At 39.5% G+C, this 26,722-nt stretch overlaps 1 protein-coding gene across 7 annotated transcripts in view; it reads left to right on the top strand.

Moving 5' to 3' along the window:
* NEMF (nuclear export mediator factor) overlaps positions 1 to 26,722 on the top strand; it is a 69,696-nt gene that overhangs the window by 39,809 nt on the left and 3,165 nt on the right. For 5 of the 7 annotated variants that reach the window (XM_009427766.5, XM_009427765.5, XM_063793333.1 and 2 more), the window contains 11 exons: positions 7,172 to 7,284; positions 10,013 to 10,070; positions 10,580 to 10,638; positions 10,734 to 10,854; positions 12,612 to 12,888; positions 13,630 to 13,672; positions 13,784 to 13,833; positions 17,365 to 17,518; positions 23,750 to 23,827; positions 23,980 to 24,177; positions 26,572 to 26,604. In XM_009427766.5, the coding sequence (XP_009426041.3) occupies positions 7,172 to 7,284; positions 10,013 to 10,070; positions 10,580 to 10,638; positions 10,734 to 10,854; positions 12,612 to 12,888; positions 13,630 to 13,672; positions 13,784 to 13,833; positions 17,365 to 17,518; positions 23,750 to 23,827; positions 23,980 to 24,177; positions 26,572 to 26,604 (1,184 nt within the window). The remainder of the gene's footprint in view (positions 1 to 7,171; positions 7,285 to 10,012; positions 10,071 to 10,579; positions 10,639 to 10,733; positions 10,855 to 12,611; positions 12,889 to 13,629; positions 13,673 to 13,783; positions 13,834 to 17,364; positions 17,519 to 23,749; positions 23,828 to 23,979; positions 24,178 to 26,571; positions 26,605 to 26,722) is intronic. The other 2 variants (XM_054666511.2, XM_009427767.5) reach the window with 2 other exon arrangements.

The raw sequence follows: 26,722 nt of genomic DNA, 5'->3' as shown, positions 1-26,722 counted from the left end.
TTATACTTACCAGTTGAGCATCCCAAATCCAAAAATCACAGATTCAAAATGCTGCAAAACGTTTCTAGCAAACTCCAGTGGGCATTTTCTTTGAGTCATCATGCTGCACTCAGAAAGTTTTAGATTTTGGAGCATTTTAGATTTTCAGATTTGGGGTGCTCACCCTGTATTCTTAAGTGCACATGAAATATTCTCTGGGGTAGACCATAGGATAGTCTATAAAACAAGCCTCGGCTGGATGCGGTGACTCACATCTGTAATCCCAGCACTTTGGGAGGCTGAGGCAAGCAGATTGTGAGGTCAGGAGGTCGAGACCAACCTGGCTAACATGGTGAAACCCTGTCTCTACTAAAAATACAAAAAATTAGCTGGGCGTGGTGGCACACGCCTGTAGTCCCAGCTACTCGGGAGGCTGAGGCAGGAGAATCGCTTGAACCCAGGAGCTGAGACGGTGCCATTGCACTCCAGCCTGGGCGACAGGGTGAGACTCCATCTCAAAAAAAAAAAAGCCTCAATACATTTAAAACTGTTGAAATTAGACAAAGTAAGTTTTCTGACTATAATGGGGTGAAATTAGAAACCAGGAGTAGAGAAAATGTTTTAAATTCGTAAGTATGTGGAAATTAAATACCACAGTTATAAATAAGCAATGGAACAAAGAGGAAATCACAAAAGATGCCACAAAACACTTTGAGATGAATGAAATGAAAATACAGTGTGTCAAAACTTATGAGATGCAAAAAGAGCAGCCCTTAGGGGGTAATTTATAGCTGTAAATGCCTATATTTAAAAAGAAGAAAGATCTCAAATCAGTAACCTAACTTTGCACCTTAAGAACTAGAAAAATAACCCAAAGCAAGGAGAAGGAAGAAAATAGTAAATATTAGAGTAGAAATGAACAAAACAGAGAATAGGAAAAAAAATAGAGAAAATGAACAAAACCCAAGTTGGTTCTTTGAAAAGATAAACAAAATTGATAAACCCTTGGCTAGACTGACCAAGAAAATAGAGGACTCAAATCCCTAAAATCAGGAATGAAATAGGGAACATTACTACTGACTTTACAGATATTGAAAGGATTATAAGGGAATACCATGAACAATTATATACCAACAGATTATGTAACCTGGATGAAATGGACAAATTCCTAGAAAGATATAAATACTAAAACTGACTCAAGAAGAAATAGAGAATTGAAATAAACCTGTAAGTACAGAGATTGGATTAATAATAAAGAAAAACATTAAAAAAATACTCATCAAAGAAAACCCTAGGCCAGATGGCTTCACTGGTGAATTATAAAGAAGGTTGAATGCCAGTTCTTCACAAACTCTTCCAAAAAATAGGATCAATGGGAACACTTCCTAACTCATTCTACAAGGCCAGTATTACAAAACCAAAGATAACACAAGAAAACTACAGACCAATACCGGTTATAAATATAGACAAAAATCTTTGACAAAATATTAGCAAACTGAATCTAGCAGCATATTAAAATGACTATATACGATGACAAAGTGTAATTTATCTCAGGAATGAAAGCTTGTTTCAGTATATGGAAATTAATGTAATATAATCTACTAATAAAGGACAAAAAACACACATGGATTATCTCAACTTATGAAGAAAAACCATTTGACAAAATTCAACATTCGTGATAAAAACACTCAGCAAACTAGGAATAGAAGGGATATTCCTCAACTTGGTAAACAAGCATTTATGAAAAACCGACAGCTAACAATCATACTTAATGCTGAAAGATTGGGTACCTTCCTCCTCCCATCAGTAATAAGACAAATATGTCTGTTCTTGCCATTTCTATTTAACATTATACTGGTGGTTCTATATAGGTCATTAGGCAATAAAAAGAAAAAAAATCCAAATTAGGCAAAAGTAAAGCTACCTATGTTTACAGTTGATATGGTCTCACACATTTAAAAAACCTAAAGAATCTACCAGTAATTATCAGAGCTAATAAACAAGTTCAGCAATGTCCAGGATATGAGATCAGTAAACAAAAATCAGTTGTATTTCTGTACACTACCAGTGAACAATCTGAAAAGGAAATTAATAAAACAATTCAATTTATAATTAGCATTAAAAAGAATAAAATACTTAGGAATCAATTTACCAAAACACTTACAACGCTTATAGATAACAAACTATAAAATTATTTTAAGGAATTAAAGACCTAAATTGGATATCCCATGTGTATGTATTGGAAGTCTTAATATTGTTCTGATAGCAGTACTCCCCAGTAATCTAGGAATTCAATGTAATCCCTCTCAAAATTGCAGCTGCTTTTTTTGTTTTGTTTTGAAACAGGGTCTCCTGTCACCCAGGCTGTAATAAAGTGGTGCGATTGGCTCACTGCAGCCTTGAACTTTCAGGCTGAAGCGATCCTCCCATCTCAACCTCCTGAGTAGTTGGGACCATAGACATTTGCCACTGTGCCCAACTTATTTTTGTGTTTTTTGTAGAGACGAGGTTTTGCCATGTTGTCCAGACTAGTGTCGAGCTCCTGAGCTCGAGCAGTCCATCCACTTTGACCTCCTAAAGTACTGGGATTACAGACATGAGCCACTGCCCCTGGCCCTGCATTTTATTTTATTTTATTTTTTCAGAGATGGAGAAGCTGATTCTAAAATTCATGTGGTAATGCAAGGAGACTCAGATTAGCGAAAGCAGTATTGAAAATGAAGAGCAAATTTTGAAGGACTCATGTTTCCTGATTTTAAAGCTTTCTACAGAGTAACAGTAATCAGGACACTGGTACTGGCATGAGGATGGACAAATAGATCAAGGGATAGAATCGAGATTCCAGAAATAAACCTGTAGTTTATGGTCAGTTAATTTTCAGCAGGGGTGCCAAGACCAATGGGGATAGAATTTCCTCTTTCTTTTTTTCTTTTTTCTTTTTTTTTTTCTTTTTTGTTTTTGGTTTTTTGAGATGGAGTCTTGCACTGTCACCTAGGCTGGAGTGCAGTGGTGCGATCTCGGCTCATGCAAGCTCTGCCTCCTGGGCATTCTCCTGCCTCACCATTCTCCTGCCTCAGCCTCCCGAGTAGCTGGGACTACAGGCGCCCTCCACCACGCCCGGCTAATTTTTTGTATTTTTAGTAGAGACGAGTTTTCACCGTGTTAGCCAGGATGGTCTTGATCTCTTGACCTTGTGATCCGCCCGCCTCAGCCTCCCAAAGTGCTGGGATTACAGGCACGAGCCACTGCACCCGGCCTCTTTTTTTAAATAGACATTTTTTTCGACCAGTTTTAGGTTCACAACAAAATTGAGCAGAATGTGTAGTGATTTCCCACATACCCCGTGCTGCATGCATGCGTAGCCTCCCCTATTATCGATATCCCCCACCAGAACGGTACATTTGTTACAACTAATGAACCTACATTGACACATCATTATGGCCCAGAGTCCATAGTTTGTATTAGAGTTCACTCTCTTTTTTTGAGACAGAGTCTTGCTCTGTTGCCCAGCCTGGAGTGCAGTTGCGTAATCTCAGCTCACTGCAACCTCTGCCTCCCGGGTTCAAGCGATTCTCCTGCCTCAGCCTCCAGAGTAGCTGGAATTAACAGGCACGTGCCACCACACCCGGCTAGTTTTTGTATTTTTAGAAGAAACAGGGTTTTACTATGTTGGCCAGGCTGGTCTCGAACTCCTGACAAGTGTTCTGCCCACCTCAGCCTCCCAAAGTGCTGGGATTACAGGCATGAGTCACCAAGCCCAGCCAGGGTTCACTCTTGATGTATATAGTCTTTGAGTTTGCACAAATGTATAAAACACGTATCTGCCATTGTATTATCATACAGATTTAGTTTGGTTGTGCTAAAAAAGTCCTCTGTGCCCTGCCTGTTCATCCCTCCCTTCCCCCAACCCCCGACAACCACTGATCTTTAAAGGCTGGCTTCTTCACTTAATAGTATGCTTTTACCTTTCCTCCATGTCTCTTCATGGCTTGATAGCTCATTTCTTTTTATCCCTGAATAATATTCAGTTGTCTGGATGAACCACAGTTTATCCATTAATCTACTGAATTTGGTTGCTTCCATGTTTTGGCAATATGAATAAAGCTACTATAAACATCTGTGCAGGTTTTTGTACAGATATAAGTTTTCAGTTCATTTTGGTAAATACCAAACATCAATATTGTTGAATCACATGGTAAGAGTATTTTTAGTTTTGTAAGAAACCACCAGACTGTCTATTCTAAAGTGGCTGTACCCTTTTACATCACCACCAGCAATGGGAGTTCCTGTTGTTCCACTGCCACCAGAATTTAGTGTTGTCAGTGTTTTGGATTTTGGCCATTATCATTAATGCATAGTGTATTTCAGTGTTGTTGTAATTTGCATTTCCTTGGTGACATATGATGCAGAGCATCTTTTCATATGCTTATTAGATATTCATATGTATATCTTTGATGCAGTATCTGTTAAAAGTCTTTGGCCCATTTGTTAATTGGGCTGTTTGTGTTTTTACTGTTGAGTTCTAAGAGTTTTTTTATATTTTAGATAACAGTCTTTTATCTGCTATGTCTTTTGCAAGTATTTTCTGCCAGTCAGTGGCTTAACTTTTTAACGGTAGTATGGCACTACTAGATATCCACATGCAAAAGATTGAGGTTAGACCTCTTAATCACACCATTTATAAAAATTAACTTAAAATGCATCCAAGACCTAAACTTAAAAGCCAGAAGTATAAAGCTGCTAGAAGAAAACAATAAATAAATTTTCATGATCTTGTATCATGCAGTAATTTCTTAGATATGATACCAAAATCATAAGTAATCAAACAAAAAACAGGTAAGTTAGACATAAAATTAAAAACCTTAATTCAGCCCGGCACGGTGGCTCATGCCTGTAATCCCAACACTTTGGGAGGCTGAGGCAGGTGGATCACCTGAGGTCAAGAGTTCGAGACCAGCCTGGCCAACATGGTGAAACCCTGTATCAACTAAAAAATATGAAAAATTAGCCTGGTATGATGGCGGGCGCCTGTAATCCAAGCTACTTGGGAGGCTGAGTCAGGAGAATCGCTTGGACCCTGGAGGCGAAGGTTGCAGTGAGCTGAGATGGCATCATTGCACTCCAGCCTGAGCAATGAGTGAAATTCTGTCTCAAAAAATAAAATAAATAAATAAAACCTTAATCCAAAGAACATTATCAAGAAAGTAAAAAGACAACCCACAGAATAAGAGAAAATATTTGCAAATCATATATCTGATGAGTCTAGTGTCCAAAGAATTCCTAAGTTTCAACAATAGAAAGGGAAGTAACCCAGCTGAAAAATGAGCAAGAGATTTGAATGGATATTTCTGCAAAGATACGTGAATGGCCAAGAATCACATGAAACGATTCTCAGTATCATCAGTTATTAGGAAAATTTAAATCAAAATCACAAGATACCAGTCAGGCGCTGTGGCTCATGCATGTAATCCCAGCACTTTGGGAGGCAGAGGCAGGTAGATCACTTGAGGTCAGGAGTTTGAGACCAGCCTGGCCAGTATAGTGAAACCCCATCCCTAGTAAAAATATATATATATATATAAAAATTAGCCGGGCGTAGTGGTACATGCCTGTAATCCCAGCTACTCAGGAGGCTGAGGCAGGAGAATCACTTCCCAGGTGGTGGAGGTTGCAGTGAGCCGAGATCACGCCACTGCACTCCAGCCGGGGTGAAAAGAGAGAGACTCTGTCTCAAAAAAAAAAAAAAAAAAAATCACAAGATACCACTTTATACCCACTAACATGTGCTGGTGATGATGCTGGAGAAAACAATAACACGTGTTGGTGATGATGGTGGAGAAAATAGAATACTGCTGGTAGGAATGGACAATGATACAGCTGCTGTGGGAAGTGGTTTGGCAGTTCCAAAAAATGTTAAACATAATTGACCCAGCAATTCCTCTCTTAGGTATATACCCAAGATGAGCAAAGGTATGTGTCTACACAAAACTTGTTTGCAGATATTGATAGCAGCATTATTTATAATAGCCAAGAAATGGAAACAATCCATATGTCATTCAATTAATGAATAAACAAAATGTGATATATCCATATAATGGAATATTATTCAGACTTGCAAAGAACAGAAGTACTTATATGTGCTTTTAACATGGATGAACCTTGAAAAACATTAAGCTAAGTGAAAGAAGCCAAACCTAAAATGCTGTGTATGATTACATTTGTATGAAACATCCAAAATAGGCAAAACCGTAGAGACAGAAAATAGATTAGTAATTGCCAGGGGCTGGGTACAGAGGAGAAAATGGGGAGTGGCTGCTAATGAATATAGGGTTTCTTTTCTGGGATGATGAAAATATTCTGGAATTAAATAGTATTGATGGTCATGGTCACACAGCATTATGAATATACAAAAAGCCATTGAATTGTATACTTTAAAGGGGTGAATTTTATGGCATGTGAATTATACCCCAATTTTAAAATATTTGAAATCTAACCATAAGGGACATGTTATTCATATATGCTCTTCATGTTCATGATTCAGCCAATCTATTTTAATTTTGGAAGTCTTCAAACTTTAAATGGATTTCTCTAAATTATCTTTTCTGGAGTGAAGTTAGAATTATTGATGTGAGAGGATATTTCTTCTCTGACATGTTTTATTTACGTAGGTCATTTAAAAGCTTGCTCTGTAAATAGGAATATTAAAAATACATTTTTAATTAAAATAATAACTTTTTATAATAGTGAAGTAAAAATGTATTAGTATTTAAGATATATGATTGACCGGCCGGGTTCGGTGGCTCATGCCTGTAGTTCCACCACTCTGGGAGGCCAAGGTGGGTGGATCACGAGGTCAGGAGTTCAAGACCAGCCTGACCAAGATGGTGAAACCCCATCTCTACTAAAGATACAAAAATTTAGCCGGGCATGGTGGCGGGCGCTGGTAATTGCAGCTACTCGGGAGGCTGAGGCAGAGAATTGCTTGAACCCGGGAGGCGGAGGTTGCAGTGAGCTGAGATTGCGCCATTGCACTCCAGCCAGAACAACAGAGCGAAACTCCATCTCAAAAAAAAAAAAAAAATATATATATATATATATATCATTGACCCTGTCATGCGGCATGTGATTTTCATATCTTGCTCTGGAGAAAGTCCATACTTTGGTATTGAAACATTATGCATTGTTATTCCAGGAGAACCCATCCCCCCACGGACCTTGACTGAAGCTGGCACAATGGCACTTTGCTACAGTGCTGCTTGGGATGCACGAGTTATCACTAGTGCTTGGTGGGTGTACCATCATCAGGTAATAAGGGCTCTTGTCCTTTTTCTTAATTTACTAAGAGCTACTGTGTGCCAAATTTTGAGAGTATAGAAGTAAATAAAGCAGACAAGGCTCAATAGAGCTAACTCTTTTTGGTAGAGGAAAATATGTACATAATGTCAGGTAATAAGTGCCATAAAATAGTGTTTTTAAAAGCATGGAAGGGGATAGAGAGTGATAGGGGATACCGTTTTGGATGAAGTATTGGGGGAACCTTTCTAGGAAGGTAGGATTTGAGCGGAGAGGTAAATGAAGAGAGAGTGATCCACACAATTATACAGGATAAAGAGTGTTCCAGTTATTATTGATTATTATTGGCATACTGACCTAAAAGGCCTTTCTTCTGTTCATCTTTGTTGGAATATTCTGAATTCTCTTGGGCCCTTCCAGAAAAGTAGGCATATCCTGTTTGTTTGTTTTTTAAATTCACTTGTTTTTATTAATTGCCCTTCTTTGTGGTTAATGATGTTGTTGGGGTTTTTTTGCATTTTTTTTTTCTTTATAGAGATGAGGTTTCACCATGTTGGCCAAGCTGGTCTCAAATTCCTGACCTTAAGTGGTCCTCTTGCCTCAGCCTCCCAAAATGCTGAGATTACAGGCGTGAGCCATGGTGCCTGGCCAGTGCTGTTGAGTTTGGTGATACTTCATTCTATATTTGACCTCACATTGCTATTGATTTCTTATCATACTTTTGAGAATTATAATTGATGATGATTTACTTTTATAAGTTCCTAAAGCTGTACAGTAGGATAAAAAGAATTCAGTTTCATTATACTCCCTTAGATTTAGTTTCATTTTTATATCTTTTTATATTATATGCTGTGCTGTGATATTGTCATATAGGGGGATTATAAATTGCTACCTCAGTGCTGTTATAAAAGTGGTTTTAATTCTTTCATTAAGAAATTTTTTAGAATGAAATTTAGTGTTTTTAATCCCTTGCTGGTTTTTTGTGTTTGTTTGTTCGTTTTGAGATGGAGTCTTGCTCTGTTGTCCAGGCTGGAGTGTAGTGGTGCAATCTTAGCTCACTGCAGCCTCCGCCTCCTGGGTTCAAGCGATTCTCCTGCCTCTGCCTCCTGAGTAGCTGGGACTACAGGAGTGTCCCACCATACCTGGCTACTTTTTCTATTTTTGTAGAGATGGGGTTTTGCCATGTTGGCCAGGCCGGTCTCAAACTCCTGGCCTCAAGTGATCCTCCTGCTTCCGCCTCCCAAAATGCTGGGATTACAGGCATGAGCTAGCACACTTGGCCCCTTGCTATTTTAATAACTATGACTAATAAAGATACTCTCAAGATTTGGGGGTTTCACAGATGTATACATTTTTTTTTTTTATGAGATAGAATGTTGCTCTGTCACCCAGGCTAGAATGCAATGGCGCGATCTCGGCTCACTGCAACCTCTGCCTCCTGGGTTCAAGCAATTCTCTGCTTCAGCCTCCCAAGTAGCTGGGATTATAGGCACCCACCACCACGCCTGGCTAATTTTAGTAGAGACAGGGTTTCACCATCTTAGCCAGGCTGGTCTTGAACTCCTGACCTCACGATCCACCTGCCTCGGCCTCCCAGAGTGCTGGGATTACAGGTGTGAGCCACCGTACCTGGCCCCAAAATTTTTTTAAATTATGGGATAAGTTTACTCACTTTCTGTTTTGCCAAAATAGGATATATTTTTAAAAATCTGCTATTTCATATAGACAAAGGTAACTTTTGCCTCATGCCTGTAATCCCAGCACTTTGGAAGGCCAAGGTGGGCAGATCATGAAGTCAGGAGTTTAAGGCCAGCCTGGCCAATATGGTGAAACCCCGTCTCTACTAAAAAATACAAAAATTAGCCGGGCGTGGTGGTGCGCACCTGTAATCCCAGGTACTTGGGAGGCTGAGGCAGGAGAATCTCTGGAACCTGGGAGGTGGAGATTGCAGTGAGCCAAGATCAGGCCACTGCACTCCAGCCTGGGTGACAGTGTGAGACTCTGTCTCAAAAAAAAAAAAAAAAGGCAAAACTTTATTATCAAAAACAGTATCTTAGACAAGGATTTTATTTAATAAATAGAGCTTTATTTTAGTAAACATAGCTTTATGATAAGCTCATTAGCCTATCCTTAGTTTTCTCATTACATCTCATGCTGGAAGAGATGAGTGGACCAGTTCTGTCTGTCGTCCATGGCATTTGAAAATTATTGCCGGGCGTGGTGGCTCACACTTGTAATCCCAGCACTTTGGGAGGCTGAGGCAGGCGGATCATGAGGTTAGGAGTTCAAGACCAGCCTGGCCAACATAGTGAAACCCCGTCCTTACTAAAAATACAAAAATCAGCTGGGCATGGTGGTGCGTGCCTGTAGTCCCAGCTACTCAGGAGGCTGAGGCAGGAGAATCGCTTCAACCAAGGAGGTGGAGGTTGCAGTGAGCCGAGATTGTGCCACTGCACTTCAGCTTGGGCAACAGAGTGAGACTTCATCTCAAAAAAAAAAAAAAAAAGAAAGAAAATTATTGATGTAGTGGATTCTTTGTTTTTTTCTTTGTTACTTCCAAAGGCTTATCTGTCATTAAAGGGGTATCTTTCCCTTTAGTATTGAGAATTTGTACGAAATTATAAACTTTTCAGAAGACAGTGTGGCTTACTTGACTCTGACTTTACTTTCTCCTCAAGTGGAAAAAGAAAACTAGAGTATTTTTTTAAATAAGAATATAATGTATTATTGTGTTCTTCAGGTATCTAAAACAGCACCAACTGGAGAATATTTGACAACAGGAAGCTTCATGATAAGAGGTAATGTCTTGACAGGAAAAATATCACTAGACTTGTCAATGGATTATGGAGACAGGTTTGAGACAGTTTACAAATACTCTTAGAACAAAAACAAATTACTCGGATTTCCTATATGAAGTCTGCTATGAAGTAAAGAAATTTTTGCCTTGGTGTGACAAGTTTAGTGTTTGTCATATCTTCTTCATGTATATTTTTATTGAGGGCAGTGCACTTTCACATAGTTTAGTTATAAGGGTAAGAAAGTATAGCCTGAACTTATTTCTGAAAATAGAATATTCAGGGTCTGACTGACCCAGAATATCAGAGCAAGTGTGTATATTTTTTACTTCTTAATAACTGTTCCTATACATACTGCCCAGTTCTATAAATGGGAAATGTTATTCTTGACATAGTAAAAGACAAAATGGATATGACCATTAGTGTCATCTGACACTAATTTTTTTTTGTTTTACAAGCAAAAAATGGAGAAAACTGATTTTTAAAGCATTAATGTATGTTATCTTTTGTAGGAAAAAAGAATTTTCTTCCTCCCTCATACCTAATGATGGGGTTTAGCTTCCTTTTTAAGGTACTCTTCAGCTTCTTGGTTATTTATTTGTTTTTTTCCTGATTTTCATTAGTCTTGTCTGAAGCTCCATCACTGAAAAATAACTGTTTCTTTAGGTAGATGAGTCTTGTGTTTGGAGACATCAGGGTGAACGAAAAGTCAGAGTACAGGATGAAGACATGGAGACACTGGCAAGTTGTACAAGTGAACTCATATCAGAAGAAATGGAACAATTAGGTAGTTTATAGATTTTAAGAAATTAGCTTGTGATGTTTTTTGTTACCTAGTTTTGCTTCTAAATCCTTAGATGATCATGTCTCTTTGGGATAATCTAAATTTCAAAAAAACCCCGAAAACCCAAAGTACGTGCTGTTTTACTGAATTTTTTTTTGGAAATGCTAAATATACTTATTCTAGTGAATTTAAAAATATTTATCAGGCCGGGCATTGTGGCTCATGTCTGTAATCCCAGCACTTTTGGGAGTCCGAGGCAGGTGGATTGCTAGAGCTCAGGAGTTTGAGACCAGCCTGGGCAACATGGCAAAACCCCATCTCTACCAAAAAAATCACCCAGGCGTTGTGAGCGCCTATAGTCCCAGCTACTGAAGAGGCTGAGGTAGGAGGATTGCTTGAACCTGGGAGGCAGAGGTTACAGTGAGCCTAGATCACGCCACTGCCACTGCACTCCAGCCTGGGCCACAGAATGAGACCCTGTCTCAAAAAAAAAAAAAAAAAGTATTTAATTGGATCCATACTAACATACTTTAATGTATGTTTATATAGTGAGACTTCAGTATTTAATGGGTAATGCATAAATGTGTTTAACAAAGGTAGACTCAGGTAAATGTGCATTAGCATTTAGTTTTGGGTTTAGGAATTACAAGTGATAGATGAATTTATAAAGTGCAGTTTCTCATATGAAAATTTGGCTTGATTTAATAAAATACTTGTTTCAAGTAGAGAGCAATTATAGTTGCTGGAATAAATTCACCTGCCTACCTGAGGAAACTAGGAAAAATATTCCCACTAAACTACTTTTGTAGTTATTCTCTCTGCTAATGTCATTCCTCTTTACAGGTAATATTGCATTGTTTCATTTACTATTACTGTTGTGCTGCAAGATTTTGTTGATTGAGGCTCACCATTTCCCTGGGACTGTATAAAGTGCCTTATTTACATTCTTTTCTTTTTTTTTTTTTCCCCCGAGAGGGAGTCTCAGTCTGTCGCCAGGCTGGAGTGCAGTGGCACAATCTCGGCTCACTGCAACCTCTGCCGCCCAGGTTCTAGCAATTCTTCTGCCTCAGCCTCCCGAGTAGCTAGGATTACAGGCGCCTGCCACCACGCCTGGCTAATTTTTGTATTTTTAGTAGAGACGGGGTTTCACCATCTTGGCCAGGCTGGTCTTGTACTCCTGACCTTGTGATCCACCCACCTCGGCCTCTCAGAGTGCTAGGATTACAGGCATGAGCCACTGCACCTGGCCTATTTACATTATTTTCTATTCTCACAACCATCCTTGTCAGATGAGTGGTGGCATCTCATTTTACAGGTGAGGCGGTAGACCCTGTTACTACTATTAGACAGTGTTCCTTTTGCAGAAGAATGAGCACCTGCTATGTGGGCGTTATATAATACGTATTTAAGTTTTTATGTGCAAATTATAATAAAAGCAGCAAAAGTTATGCAACTAATTTTGCTGTCTTGGTTTTTGGAAATACCCAACTAAGGCAGAGTTGTGGTTTTCGTTGTTGAAAGGATAGCAATGTCCAAGAAATTTATTGTGGTAAAGGATCTTGGAGATCATTTAGTTCAACCTATTCATGATACAGTTTATTCTTTTGTCTAAGAGTACCCTTTGGGAATGATGAGGCACTTTTCTGTTGATTTTTTGGAGAAATATGGGAGAAACAGTGGAATATTTTTATGACATTTTTAGGAAATCACCTGGCTTGGTTGGTAGTCCCACACTGACTTTCCTTATGATAATTCTACAGATGGAGGTGACACTAGCAGTGATGAGGATAAAGAAGAACATGAAACTCCTGTGGAAGTAGAACTCATGACTCAGGTTGACCAAGAGGATATCACTCTTCAGAGTGGCAGAGATGAACTAAGTGAGGAGCTCATTCAGGAAGAAAGCTCTGAAGATGAAGGAGAATATGAAGAGGTTAGAAAAGATCAGGATTCTGTTGGTGAAATGAAGGATGAAGGGGAAGAGACATTAAATTATCCTGATACTACCATTGACTTGTCTCACCTTCAACCCCAAAGGTAATTAAAAAATAAAATTTTACATATTATTGTGTAAGCTGAGAATGATGATGAGGTAATCCTTACAAAGATAATACCAAGATTGACATCAGTACTTTTACACTCCATTGTCTTAATACTTTTTCAACATTTGATTGGGTCTCTCTGCAAAGAAATTCCCAGGACCAGGGTAGAAAAATACAGTGCATATAGAGTGGCCAAACTAGATCCAAATAGAAACAAGTAAATGGTTATAAATGCTAAAAACATAACAAAGACAATTCCATCAAAGAAATGTGTTTTAGTCTATATAATGTTTTGCAGATCATCAGGTGAATAGTCCATAGTTATAAATGCATAATTAACTTAGGGGTAATTCAGAACAGTCTAGGAGTCAGACAGACCAGTATTGGGTCTTAGGGTGTGTCCTTGGGAAAATTACTTTGTGCTTAAGCTTCAGTTTCCTTCTTGGTGAAAACAGAATGGTATCCCTTTTATAGGGATTTGGTGAAGGTTTCATGTGTGTATACCATCTGGCAGTGCCTGACACGCAGTAAGTTTTCAATACACGTCACCTATTTAAAAATGTATATGGAAGTGTGGAGAGAGGAGCAATTTGGTTGTATGTTTTTCTCACTTCACCAAATTTGAAAATTTGTTGGATTGCCAGTACTTAAGAGTATGATATGGGAATGTTTTGGGACTTTGTAAATGCATGTCTTTTACAGGCCAGTAGAGACTCCCTTGTGTTTATTTTCATAGGTCCATCCAGAAATTGGCTTCAAAAGAGGAATCTTCTAATTCTGTAAGCTATTTTCAGTTTTATGAAGAACATCCTATTCTCAGTGAATAATTTTCTACTTTTCAAAAAAGTTAATAGTGATATTTGCATTTGCCTGTTTTTTTGTTTTAATAGAGTGACAGTAAATCACAGAGCCGGAGACATTTGTCAGCCAAGGAAAGAAGGTAAACACATCTGTGTTAATTAACTAAAAAGCATGTTTTTCTTTTTTTTTAATTGATAGCTCAGCTACCACAGATTACTTAGCTGTTTAAAGACTTCCTTCATTAAATTTACCAAGATTTAGCACAAATGTTTAGTTTTTAATATTAAGCTCTAATACATTTTTCTGTTTAAGGGCCCTAATCTGTAACTATAATCAATGAAATAGACCTAGTAGAGTAAGTCCTCACTTAACATTTTCTTTTCTTTTTTTTTTTTTTTTGAAACAGGGTCTCGCTTTGTTGCCCAGGCTAGAGTGCTATGGCGCAGTCATGGCTCACTGCAGCCTCAAACTCCCAGGCTCAGGCAGTCTCCTGCTTCAGCCTCCTGAGTAGCTGGGACTACAGGCGTGTGCCACTACAAAAATTTTTATATTTTTTGTAGAGACAGGGTTTCATCATGTTACCCAGGCTGGTCTTAAACCCCTGGGCTCAAGTGATCCTCCCACCTTGGCTGCCCAAAGTGCTGGGATTACAGACATGAGCCATTGTGCCCGGCCTTCACTTAACATTTTCTTTTTTTTTGAGATGGAGTCTCGCTCTGTCGCCCAGGCTGGAGTGCAGTGGCATGATCTCGGCTCACTGCAAGCCCCACCTCCCGGGTTCACGCCGTTCTGCTGCCTCAGCCTCCCGAGTAGCTGGGACTAGAGTCGCCCACCACCATGCCCGGCTAATTTTTTGTATTTTTAGTAGAGACGGGGTTTCACCGTGTTAGCCAGGATGGTCTCGATCTTCTGACCTCATGATCACCCGCTTTGGCCTCCCAAAGTGCTGGGATTATAGGCATAAGCCACCGCGCCTGGCCCACTTAACATTTTCAATAGGTTCTTGGAAACTTGGACTTCAGGGAAACAGTGTGTAATGAAACCAGTTTTGCCGTGGGCTAATTGATATAAACAAGAGTTAAGTTCCTCTGGCATATTTTTGGTCACAAAACCATCACCAAGCTTCTAAATAAAGACTGAAAACTCTTCTAATATTAAACGTTAAAATAAATGTAAACTGTACGTATATTTAAGGAAGATGAATGAAAGCGAGCAAGATAATTATTTACCCAATTTTTGGTAAATCAATGAGTGATGGCAGTTGTAGTGGTAGTGGGTTAAATCAAGGACTATTTGCAAAGTGAAAATTATAGAGTACCTCCTACTACCATGAGGTTCAAAAAGAAAAATGTGGCACATTCATTAAACACTTTCATACTACATTGTTGATTGTTATACATTTGTATGACTATAGTTTAGGAATTTTTGACAATCATTTTTATTAAGTCATTCATTCATTCATTCATTCATTCGTTTTTCAACCGCTTATTCCAGTTAAGGGTCATTGGTGGCTAGAGCCTATCCTGGCAGGTCAGGGCAAAAGGCCAGAACCAACCTAGAACAGGATGTCATTCTGTTGCAGGGCACACATACCTACACTCATTCATGCTGGGATAATTTACACACACCAGTTAACCTGACATGCGCATTTTGGGATGTGAGAGAAAACCTGAGTACCTGGTGAAAACCCACACAGACATGGGGAGAACATGTAAACTCTGCACAGATGGTAGCCGTGGCCAGGAATCAATTTTGTTCTCATCAAAGTTATAACACAATGATGTTGAATGAAATGATGTTATTTGAGGACTAGCTCTAATAAGACCTTTTATTACATAAACATGTACAATAATGATTTCAGTGTATTACATAGACTAGTTCTAGGGTGATATTGTCAGGAATAAATATGAATACCTGAAATTAGGAAAGTTTTATGTAAGGCAGAATAGTTGATTTTTTGTTTTTTGTTTTTTTTGAGACGGAGTCTCGCTCTGTGGCCCAGGCTGGAGTGCAGTGGCTGCGATCTCGGCTCACTGCAAGCTCTGCCTCCCAGATTCATGCTATTCTCCTGCCTTAGCCTCCCGAGTAGCTGGGACTACAGGCACCCACCACCACGCCCGGCTAATTTTGTTTTTGTATTTTTAGTAGAGATGGGGTGTCACCGTGTTAGCCAGGATTGTCTCGATCTTCTGACCTCGCGATCCACCCGCCTTGGCCTCCCAAAGTGCTGGATTACAGGTGTGAGCCACCGCGCCTGGCCGATTTTTTTTTTTTTTTTTAAATAGCAGGTCTCAGGAAGCAAGTAGAAGCAAGGGAAGGGCGGAAGGGAAGGGAACAACTACTGTAGGGTGGGAAAGACTAAGCAAACTAAAGCACTCCAGGAAGAGGCCCTAGAACAGAATGGACAATAAAGCCTTTTCATTTGAGAAACATAATCATTGAACAAGTACAGAGAATTCTGAGCACATAGCCCTGTGCTAGATACTTACTGAGTATACAAAGAGGTAAAGTATAAAGCTCATGCCTTCAAGAAACTTTTGAGTCCTGGATTCAGGAAGTAGTCATAAATATGTAAATAGTGTCTGAAAGTGATAAAGTAGTTCAAGAGTAAGAGATTGCTGTGAGTTGAGATGTTTGGGGGAAATAACATCAGAAGTATACCTTGAAAGATATGTTAGCAGTTAAGTAAATGAAGGAGGGAGACTCCAAGGAGAATTAGCATTAACAAAGGGGAGTGCTTCTTTGGGGTAATATGCATAGTGCTTTGGGGAAATGATAAATAGACTGAGTTGGAAGGAAGAGAAAGTTTGTGTATTAAATGGTAGATAATATGATTGGAGAAGTAAATTTGGACTAAAAGTGGAGTACTTAAAAGCTAAGGATTTTGGACTATACCCTTTAAAGTGATACAAAGAGAATGTGACATAGGCAAATGATTAAGGAAGATTAATATAGAAGTTAATGGCCGGATGTGGTGGCTCACGCCTATAATCCCAGCACTTTGGGAGGCCAAGGCGAATAGATCACCTGAGGTCAGAAGTTTGAGACCAGCCTGACCAACATGGTGAAACCCCATATCTACTAAAAATACAAAGTTAACTGGGTGTGGTGGCACAAACTCCGTTTAAAAAAAAAAAAATTCAGAGTATGTAGACTCTGGAGGAAGTCTGGGTGGGATGTAATGAGGATCTGAACTAAGACGTTGGCATTGGGAACAGAAAGAAGAATACCACAGTAATAAAATTTACCCTTCCTTCTTAACCTGTGTATTTTTTAATCCATTTAGTCAACCAACCAGTCAACAGATGTTTTATTGAATGCCTAAGACCTGCCAATGCTATGTTGGTACAAAGACTACAAATCCCAGTGCCTGGCCATCAAGGTGATCAGGGGCAAAATGTGCCTAGTGAGTAAGGATGAGTCAGGGGTGACAATATGTTGAGCTTGGATGATGGAAAGAAAGATAAATCCATGAGAGATGAAAAACTTTCATCTTTTTCCCACATGATGATTTTGAGCATCTTTGTATTTTCTAACTTGGTGATTATCAAGTGAAGCAGAAGCCATGACCATTTATATACTGTATATGTGCCTTTCCCATGGAACTTTTTTAGGGCACTAAGAATTTCAAATTCTAAGAATGAAATGTTTTCATGTCTTTTTTATTCAGGGAAATGAAAAAGAAAAAACTTCCAAGTGACTCAGGAGATTTAGAAGCGTTAGAGGGAAAGGATAAAGAAAAAGAAAGTACTGTACACATTGAAACTCATCAGAACACAAGCAAAAATGTTGCGGCTGTGCAGCCAATGAAACGAGGACAAAAGGTAAACTTCAGGATGATCTATATGGTTCACAGTTAATTTGTGAGGTTCCTTTTTAATTTTTTAAAGTTGAAGGGAAATAGAAAATGTAGGCCAAAAAATAATCCTGTGTGATTTCCTTTGACTAAAAATTAGTTGAGTAGATACAGCATTTAGGGAACATAGAGATCACTGTTAGAAGTTCTTTAGACTTTCAAGATCATCTGCACAGAAGCTCTCATTTTATCTGGAAGAGTAATAGGAGATTATGGCTTGCCAAAGTCACCCAGCTAGTTAAGTAGCAGAGCTGATATTTATTGAGAATTTAGCTCAGTAATTTTTAGATTTTGGTTAGAGTTCTTAGATATTTCGCTAAAGGTGGATGGTGAAGAAAGAAGTACTTATGATAGAACATACTCTTTCCACACTGCCCCTGCCCCCACCTCCCCACCCCCCCACCCCCCGCTGTCAGCTCCCCCAAGATAGTCTTGCTCTGTCACCCACGCTGGAATGCAGTGGTGCAGTCAGGGCTCACTGCAGTAGCCTTAACTCCTAGGCTCAAGTGATCCTCCCATCTCAGTCTTCCAAGTAGCTGGGACTGCACAGGTGCATGCCACCAAGCTCAGCTAAATTTTTTTATTTTTTGTAACGATGGGGTCTAACTATATTGTCTAGGCTGGTCTCAAACTCCCAGGCTCAAGTGATCTTCCTGCCTCACCCTCCCAAAGTGCTTGTAACTAGAGGTGTGTTAGCCACCATGTCTGGTTATGATATAATACACTCTTCAAAATGCTGTAGCAGCCAGGCACAGTGGCTCATGCCTGTAATCTCAGCACTTTGGGAGGCTGAGGCAGGTGGATCACTTGAGGCCAGGAGTTCAAGAACAGCCTATCCAACATGGTGAACCCTATCTCTACTAAATATAGAAAAATTAGCCAGGCATGGTGGTACATGCCTATAGTCCCAGCTACTCGAGAGGCTGAGGCAGAAGAATTGCTTGAACCTAGGAGGCGGAGGTTGCAGTGAGCCAAGATCACGCCACTGCACCGCAGCCTGGGTGACATGGCGAGACTCGCCTGTCTCAAAAAAAAAAAAAAAAAAAAGCTGTAGCAGTATAAAAATGAGGGGATTATGGGCTAATTTATCAGTGTACCCCTTTTAAAATTTAAATTTCTTTTCTTTTTTTTTTTTTTTTTTTTTTTTTTAGAGACAGGGTCTTGCTCTGTTGCCCAGGCTGGAGTGTAGTGGCTATTTACAGGCATGTTTGTAGCATACTACAGCTTTGAACTCCTGGGCTCACGCATTCCTCCTACCTCAGCCTCCTAAGTAGCTGGGACCACAAGTGCATGCCACCACACTAGGCTATAATCTTTATAAAGATGTTTTATGATCTTTCCTTCTTCCATACAGGTCAGATTTTCCTATGCTTTTTTCCAGTGAGCTGCAAATGACATGTGCATAAGGAAGGGAAGACTCAACATAATAAAAATATAAATTCCCCTCATATATAAATTCAACATGACTTTAATCAGAATTGAGATTTTAATGCTTGATAAAATAATTCTAAATTTATTTTGAAAGGAGTAAATGCTTGAGAATAGCTAAGGAAATAAGGAGGGATTTCCCTATGAGGTAGTAAAATATTTAATGCTAGAATTTTTACAACAGCATGTTATTAACATAGGAATAGCTAGACAGAAAAAAATGAGACAGAATAAAATCTAGACAGAGGACCACTACCTGATATTTAGCATTTTAGTACGTGATAAAATAATATTGCAGATCATTTGAGAAGATATGAAATATTCAAAATGATGGGTAACCATGTGAAAACGGTACCACGGTGAATTGCAGGTGGAGAAAGTAAAGAACCACCAGTAAAATTAAAAAACAAATGACAAATCTGGAAAAAAAAAAGTGATGACAGAAATGCTGTGTAAACCTGGGGAATTTTTTTTACCCATCAAATTAATAGATACTACATTGTCAGTTTGAGTGTACAACATGGGAATTCCAGTCAAAAGTCTTAACAGTGCTTCTGCCCTTTGACTCAGCAATTCCTCTTATAGGAATTTATCCTAAAAAAAATTATGGGTACGCACTGAGGACGTTGAAGTTTATATTTGTAGTAGCAAAAAAAATACTGCAATTAATCTTTAAGTGTACAACAATGTGAAATAACAATAAATGATGCATTTTTACAATGAAATATTCTGCAGATAGGTTAAGTTTCAAGGCAAATCCTGATAGAATGTTTATTAAAATACATTAAACTTTTAGATTATTTTCTGGGGAATTGTCATTTTTACCACTTTGAGTCTTCCTGTGGAAAACTATAATTGTGCAATTATAAAACTATAACTGAGCAATCTGCCCGCCTCAGCCTCCCAAAGTGTTGGGATTACAGACGTGAGCCACTGCGCCCTACCTGTTTTTAAAACTTTCATTTCCTAGCTGTTACTTGCTGGTACATGGGAAGACAACTTTCATGTTGATCAAGTAATGGGCAATCTTATAGAGCACTTACTAATTTTAATACTTCATCTGTAGGCAGTCATATCGTCTGCAAATTATGGCTTTTCTTCTAGTCTTAATATCTTTTTATTTTCCCCATGTTTTTTTTGCAGTGACTGAAAAGCAAAAATATAATGTTTCATAGAAGTAGTAATCGTGTATATCTTTGTTAATTCCATTAAAGGAACTGTTTCTAAGATTTTATCATTGCGGGATGTTTCCTTTGGGTTGTTGAAGGACACCTTTTTGAAAGTTATTTTTAATAACAATGAGTTAAATGTTACTGAATGGTTTTTCTGTGTCTATTGCATTCTTTTTGTTTGTTTTTTTGTTTTTGAGACAGGGTGTCACTCTGTTGCCCAGGCTGGACTGCAGTGGTGTGGTTATGGCTCACTGCAGCCTCGATCTCCTGGGCCCAAACCATCCTAATACCTCAGCTTCCCAAACAGCTGGGATCACAGGCATGTGCCACCATGTCTGGCTAATTTTTATTTTTATTATTTTTAGAGACAGGCTCTTCCTATTTGCCCAGGCTGGTCTAACTCCTAGGCTCAAGTTATCCTCCTGCTTGTTATCCAAAAGTGCTAAAATTAACAGGCATGAGCCACCATGCCCAGACTATTGTATTATTTTATCTGTTAATCAGTCAGTATGGTATATTAGTTGAGAAAAATCTATTAATTGGCTTCTAATTTCTCGTACTGTCTCTGCCTGTTTTTTGTGTTTACATTATACCAGTTTCATAAAATAAGTTTAGGACCTTTCCCTCTTTTTCTGCTCTCTAGAACTTTGTATAAAATGGAGATTGTGGCTGGGCACGGTGGCTCATGCCTGTAATCCCAGCACTTTGGGAGGCTGAGGCAGTTGGGTCACCTGAGGTCAGGAGTTCAAGACCCGCCTGGCTAACATGCTGAAACCCCATCTGTATTAAAAATACAAAAATTAGCCCGGTGTGGTGGGACCTGTAGGTCCCAGCTTCTTGGAGGCTGAGGCAGGAGAATTGCTTGAGCCTGGGAGGCAGAGGTTGCAGTGAGCCAAGGTCATGCACTGCACTCCAGCCTGGGTGACAGAGCAAGACTCTGTCAAAAAACGGAGATTGTTCCTTGAAATTGGATAGCATTTGCTTATAAAACTAGACCTAATGTTTTGGGTTTTGTGAGGAGACTTTTTTTTTTTTTAGACTGGGTCTTACTTTGTTGCCCAGGCTGGGATGTAGTGTTGCAATCTTGGCTCACTGCAGCCTCGACCTCCTGGGCTCAAGCAATCCTCCTATCTCAGCTTCCCTAGTAGCTGAGACCACAGGTGTGTGCCACCATGCCCGGCTATTTTGAGGAGGTTTGTAAGAACTAATTTCAATTTCTTTAATGATTTTAGGTTTATTCAGGTTTTCCGGGATTTTTTTTGAACTTGGTTTTCCGAAGTTGTATTTTCTAAGAAACTCTGTTGTCATCAGGTTTTCCATTCCTCAGTCCTGTTTATTGGTTACAATATTCTTTCTCAATTTTTTTTTGAGGTACAGTGTACATAGTAGTAAAATCCACAAATCTTTGGCTCAGTGAACTTTTTTTTTTTTTTTTTTGAAATGGAGTCTCGCTCTGTTGCCCAGGCTGGAGTGCGGTGGCGCGATCTCGGCTCACTGCAACCTCCGCCTCCTGGGTTCAAGCAATTCTCCTGCCTCAGCCTTCTGAGTAGCTGGGACTACAGGCGTGCACCACTATGCCCAGCTACTTTTTGTATTTTTAGTAGCGACAGAGTTTCACCATGTTGGTCAGGATGGTCTGGATCTCTTGACCTTGTGATCCGCCTGCCTCGGCCTCCCAAAGGGCTGGGATTACAGGCATGAGCCACCATGCCTGGCCTCAGTGAATTTTTATAAGCACACACATCTGTGAAACCACCACTCAGATACAGATACTTTACTTGGAATGTTTCCAGCATCCCAGAAGGCTCATGCTTGCTTGCCAGTTTCTTTTTTTCTGAGACGGGTTCTCACTGTGTTGCCAGCCTGGATGGAGTACAGTGGTGTGATCTCAGCTCACTGCAACCTCTGCCTCCTGGGTTCAAGCGATTCTCCTGCTTCAGCCTCCTGAGTAGCTGGCACTACAGGCACACGCCACCACACCCAGCTAATTTTTGTATTTTTAGTGCAGACGGGGTTTCACTTATGTTGGCCAGGATGGTCTCGATCTCCTGACCTTGTGATCCACCCGCCTCAGCCACCCAAAGTGCTGGGATTACAGGCGTGAGCCACTGCGCCCAGCCAGAAGGCTCATGCTTGCCACTTTCTAAGAATATCCCCACTTGACATTTTTTTTGTTTTTTGAGACAGAGTTTTACTCTTGTTGCCCAGGTTGGAGTGCAATAGCATGATCTCGGCTCACCGCAACCTCTGTCTCCCAGGTTCAAGCGTTTCTCCTACCTCAGACTCCCAAGTAGCTGGGATTACAGGCATGCACCACCACGCCTGGCTAATTTTGTTTGTATTTTTGGTAGAGATGGTGTTTCACCATGTTGGTCAGGCTGGTCTTGAACTCCTGACCTCAGGTGATCCACCTACCCAGACCTCCCAAAGTGTTGGGATTACAGGTGTGAGCCACCGTGCCAGACCCTCACATGACTTTTGGATCCCTAAGTATGCATTTCTGTTCATATACATATGAGTGGAATTTTCTGGGTTGTGGCATACATGTTGTTTGCCTTTATTAGATCCTGTCAATCAGTTTTCCAGAGCACCTGTATCAATTTCCCACCAAGCAGTGTATGAGAGTTCCAGTTGTCCCCCATCCGTAGTAACACTTGGTATTGTTTTCTTTTTTCAGTCATTTAAGTGTGTATATGCTGATAGCTCATTTGGCTTTTATTTCATGTTCCTGATGACTAATGATATTGAGCACTTTCTCATGTTTTTTGGACCTTTGTGTATCCTCTTTCGAAGTGCCTATTTTAAAAATTGGTTTGTCCTGTCTTTCTAGTTGATGTATAAGGGTTCTCTGCAATCCTGAATACAAGTCCTTTCTCGGATATATGTATTGCAAGCGCTTTTCACACTTTGGGGCTTGCTGTTTTTCACTTTTTAATAGTCTTTTTTGATGAGTAGCATTTTTAAATTCTAATTGAGTCTGATGTATCAGTCTTTTACGGTGTTTGTGTCCTGTTTAGGGAAGTCTTTACAATTTTCAAAATGTGTTATTTCGGTCCCAGTTAACACAGTTAATCAAGACAAAAATATCTAGGGCGGGGCCTAGATGTTTATAGTTTAAAACCCCTAGAGTGATTTGGGGATGTAATCAGGGTAAAGAATCATTGGTTTATTTAATAAAATACAGAGTCTTGAAAGCCTCTAGAATAAGTGCCTAGCCTAGCTTTGCTGCTTTATTTCCTGTTCTTCCTCCATGTGTACCCTGACTCAAACCAAATGTGATGACTTGCTATTACTGTTCTCTTCCTTTTTAGACTTGCTTTTCCAATACTGTTTTACTTTATTTCTTCCTCACAGTTCTTTATGTTTTGTTAATGTATTTCTTTCTTCTCTGTGTATCTTCTCTCCACCCTATGGTAAATTCCTTGAAGATGAGGACTTCGGTTATCCAACTTTGTAGCCTTCATATTGTTTATTATAATGGTGCCTTATTCAGTAAGCATTTTTGACAGAGAATATAAAGTAACACCATTTCTTTGCAAGTATTTGTTGACATTTTTTTGCTGCTGAATATTTCCAACCAAAATCTTCTGATTTTGTAGAGTAAAATGAAAAAAATGAAAGAAAAATACAAAGACCAGGATGAAGAAGACCGTGAACTTATCATGAAGTTGCTGGGGGTAAATAACATCTAAAAACATTTTTTCTTTTGCTTTTCAAATGGGCATCTAGCCCACTGCCTAGCGTATGACAGGCATTCAATACATTCTTGTTAAAATATTCACAATATTGAAAATACAACACTGACTGATGTTTCCTCTATGAATCAAAGTCTGCAGGTTCAAACAAAGAAGAAAAAGGGAAGAAGGGGAAGAAAGGAAAAACAAAGGACGAACCTGTGAAGAAACAGCCCCAGAAACCTAGAGGTGGACAGAGGGTCTCTGACAACATTAAGAAAGAAACTCCGTTCCTTGAGGTTATAACTCATGAGTTACAAGACTTTGCTGTAGATGATCCACATGATGACAAGGTATGGCTACTTTGTGGGCTTCTGCTTCTTAATTAGGGTGATTACCCATCCGGGAGTTCCCAGGACATGGGACTTTCAGTGCTAAAACCAAGACAAGTGAGTAACCCTATTCTTAATGGAATGTCATCCAGAAATACAACCTGAAAGACTAAAATTGCGGTATCTTATCTAAGCATGATAATGGTAGTACTGATAGCTGATAACAATTTTGTTACAAGCCTTTAGGAAGTAATCAGTTTTACGGAGAGGCTTTGATTCTGATGGGAACTGAGTTAAATTAAGACAGAGAGGCCTGGCACGGTGGCTCACGCCTGTAATCCCAGCACTTTGAGAGGCCAAGGCAGGCAGATCACAAGGTCAGGAGATTGAGACCATGCTGGCTAACGTGGTGAAACCCTGTCTCTACTAAAAAAATACAAAAAAATTAGCCGGGTGTGGTGGTGAGCGCCTGTAGTCTCAGCTACTTGGGAGGCTGAGGCAGAATAGTGTGAACCTGGGAGGCAGAGTTTGCAGTGAGCCGAGATCGCGCCACTGCACTCCAGCCTGGGCGACAGAGCGAGACTCCATCTCAAAAAAAAAAAAAAAGAGAGAGAGAAAATTGGGATTGTCTTGAAGATGTGTAGAAAATAAATTTTCACTTTCTCTAAGCTTTTCTATAGGAATCTATGCCATATGGTCGTACATAATGTTGAAAATGAGTACACCATTTAAGAGCCAAGTACTCTGGTTACAAAACCAGTGAGTTCGTATTTTTCCAGCTAAGATGATTGCCTAATTGTTTTATTAACAGTACAGCAAGCCCAGCCTTCTGTATATCTTCTTACATGAATATGTACATCTTCTTGAATTTTTTTTTTTTTTTTTTGAGGCAGTCTCGCTCTGTTGCCCAGGCTGGAGTGCAGTGGCACAATCTCGGCTCACTGCAACCTCCACCTCCCGGATTCAAGCAATTATCCTGCCTCAGCCTTCTGAGTAGCTGGGATTACAAGCATGCACCATCACGCCTGGCTAATTTTTGTATTTTTAGTGGAGATGGGGTTTCACCATGTTGGCCAGGCTGGTCTTGAACTCCTGATCTCAGGTGATCCGCCTGCCTTGGCCTCCCAAAGTGTTGGGATTACAGGCGTAAGACACATGCCCAGCCTGTTTATTTTTTAATAACCTGGCTTAAAATAGAGGCCAGATAAAAAATTTTTACCTTTGTCACCAGCATTTTTTTTATGTAAAGCTTGAGTTATAATTGTGTGCTCAGTTTAGTGCAGGTAATGCTTACAGGGATTCTGTATTACTATTTTCTTTTTTTTCCTGCTGAACAGTTGTTGTTTAGTAATACTAAAACTCATTTTGGCTTTTAAAATTTGTACAATATTCTTATGTTCTGTAAATCCTAGACTCACAAATACTCACTAGAGGTGTTAATTATTAATGTTCTTTCATGAGTAGGTGCTATGGTCTAAATGTTAATATCCCCCCACAATTCATATATGAGAACCTAAATACCCAGTGTGATGGTATTAAGAGGTTGGGCCTTTAGGAAGTGAAGTCACGAGGGCTCTTCTGTCATGAATGAGATGAGTGCCCTTTTGCCATGTGAGGACACTGCAATAAGGTGCCATCTTTTTTTAAGATGAGGTCTCCCTATGTTGCCCAGGCTGGTGTCGAACTCCTGGGCTCAAGGGATCCCCCGACCTTGGCCTCCCAAAGTGCTGGGATTACAGGTATGAGCCACCACACCCAGCCTAAGATACCATCTTTGAGGCAAGCCCTTATCAGACATTGAATCTGCTGGTGCCTTGATGCTGGACTTCCCAGCCTTCAGAACTGTAAGAAGTAAAATTTCTGTTGTTTCTAAATTATACAGGCTAAGGTATTTTGTTACAGCAGCCTGAACAGACTGAGACAGTCAGTTATCTCCAGATAGATTTTTCTTAAGCAAACAAAATTAAGCATATTTTATGGGATATGGGAAAAATTTATCCAAAACTGTTGAACAGATATTTAAAAATAAAAGTTCTGTTGACCAAAATTCTCCATTTGCTTTTCTCTTGGCAAACTTATCAACCTTAGTTGTCATTTTAAATTGTACTTGTAACTTTTGCTGCTTTAACATATACTTTATATGAAAGTTTCAGTTCCCACCTCCTCTACTTCAGAGAACTACCCTTCTTCTCTTGAATGACATTACTTTCTTAAGTAATAAACACAGACACACACAAACACATATACGAATCCACTTCAGAGTCTTAGGAAGAATATAACCTTGAGGCCCCCTATCCTGTGGGTCAGAAATGACAGTCTGGTTGTATCACTGTTTCTTTCTCCTTATGGTTTAATGGTGTGGAATTTTCATTTTACATTATAGCTGACATTTTTATTTTTATATGTTCGGAACAGGAAGAGCAAGATCTGGATCAACAGGGAAATGAGGTATGATTTTATGTTGGGGTTCCTACTACAACACTGTGATTACAGTTCAGTTCCCAGAATGTTTGAAACACAACTTATTAAAACTTAGAAACCTAAGACAAGATTGCAGGCTACGAAG

Source organism: Pan troglodytes, chromosome 15 (genome assembly GCF_028858775.2).
Source record: "Pan troglodytes isolate AG18354 chromosome 15, NHGRI_mPanTro3-v2.0_pri, whole genome shotgun sequence".
Classification (NCBI taxonomy): Eukaryota; Metazoa; Chordata; class Mammalia; order Primates; family Hominidae; genus Pan; species Pan troglodytes.
The sequence above is the reverse complement of the archived record's forward strand: the minus strand, read 5'-3'. Positions and strand labels throughout refer to the sequence as shown.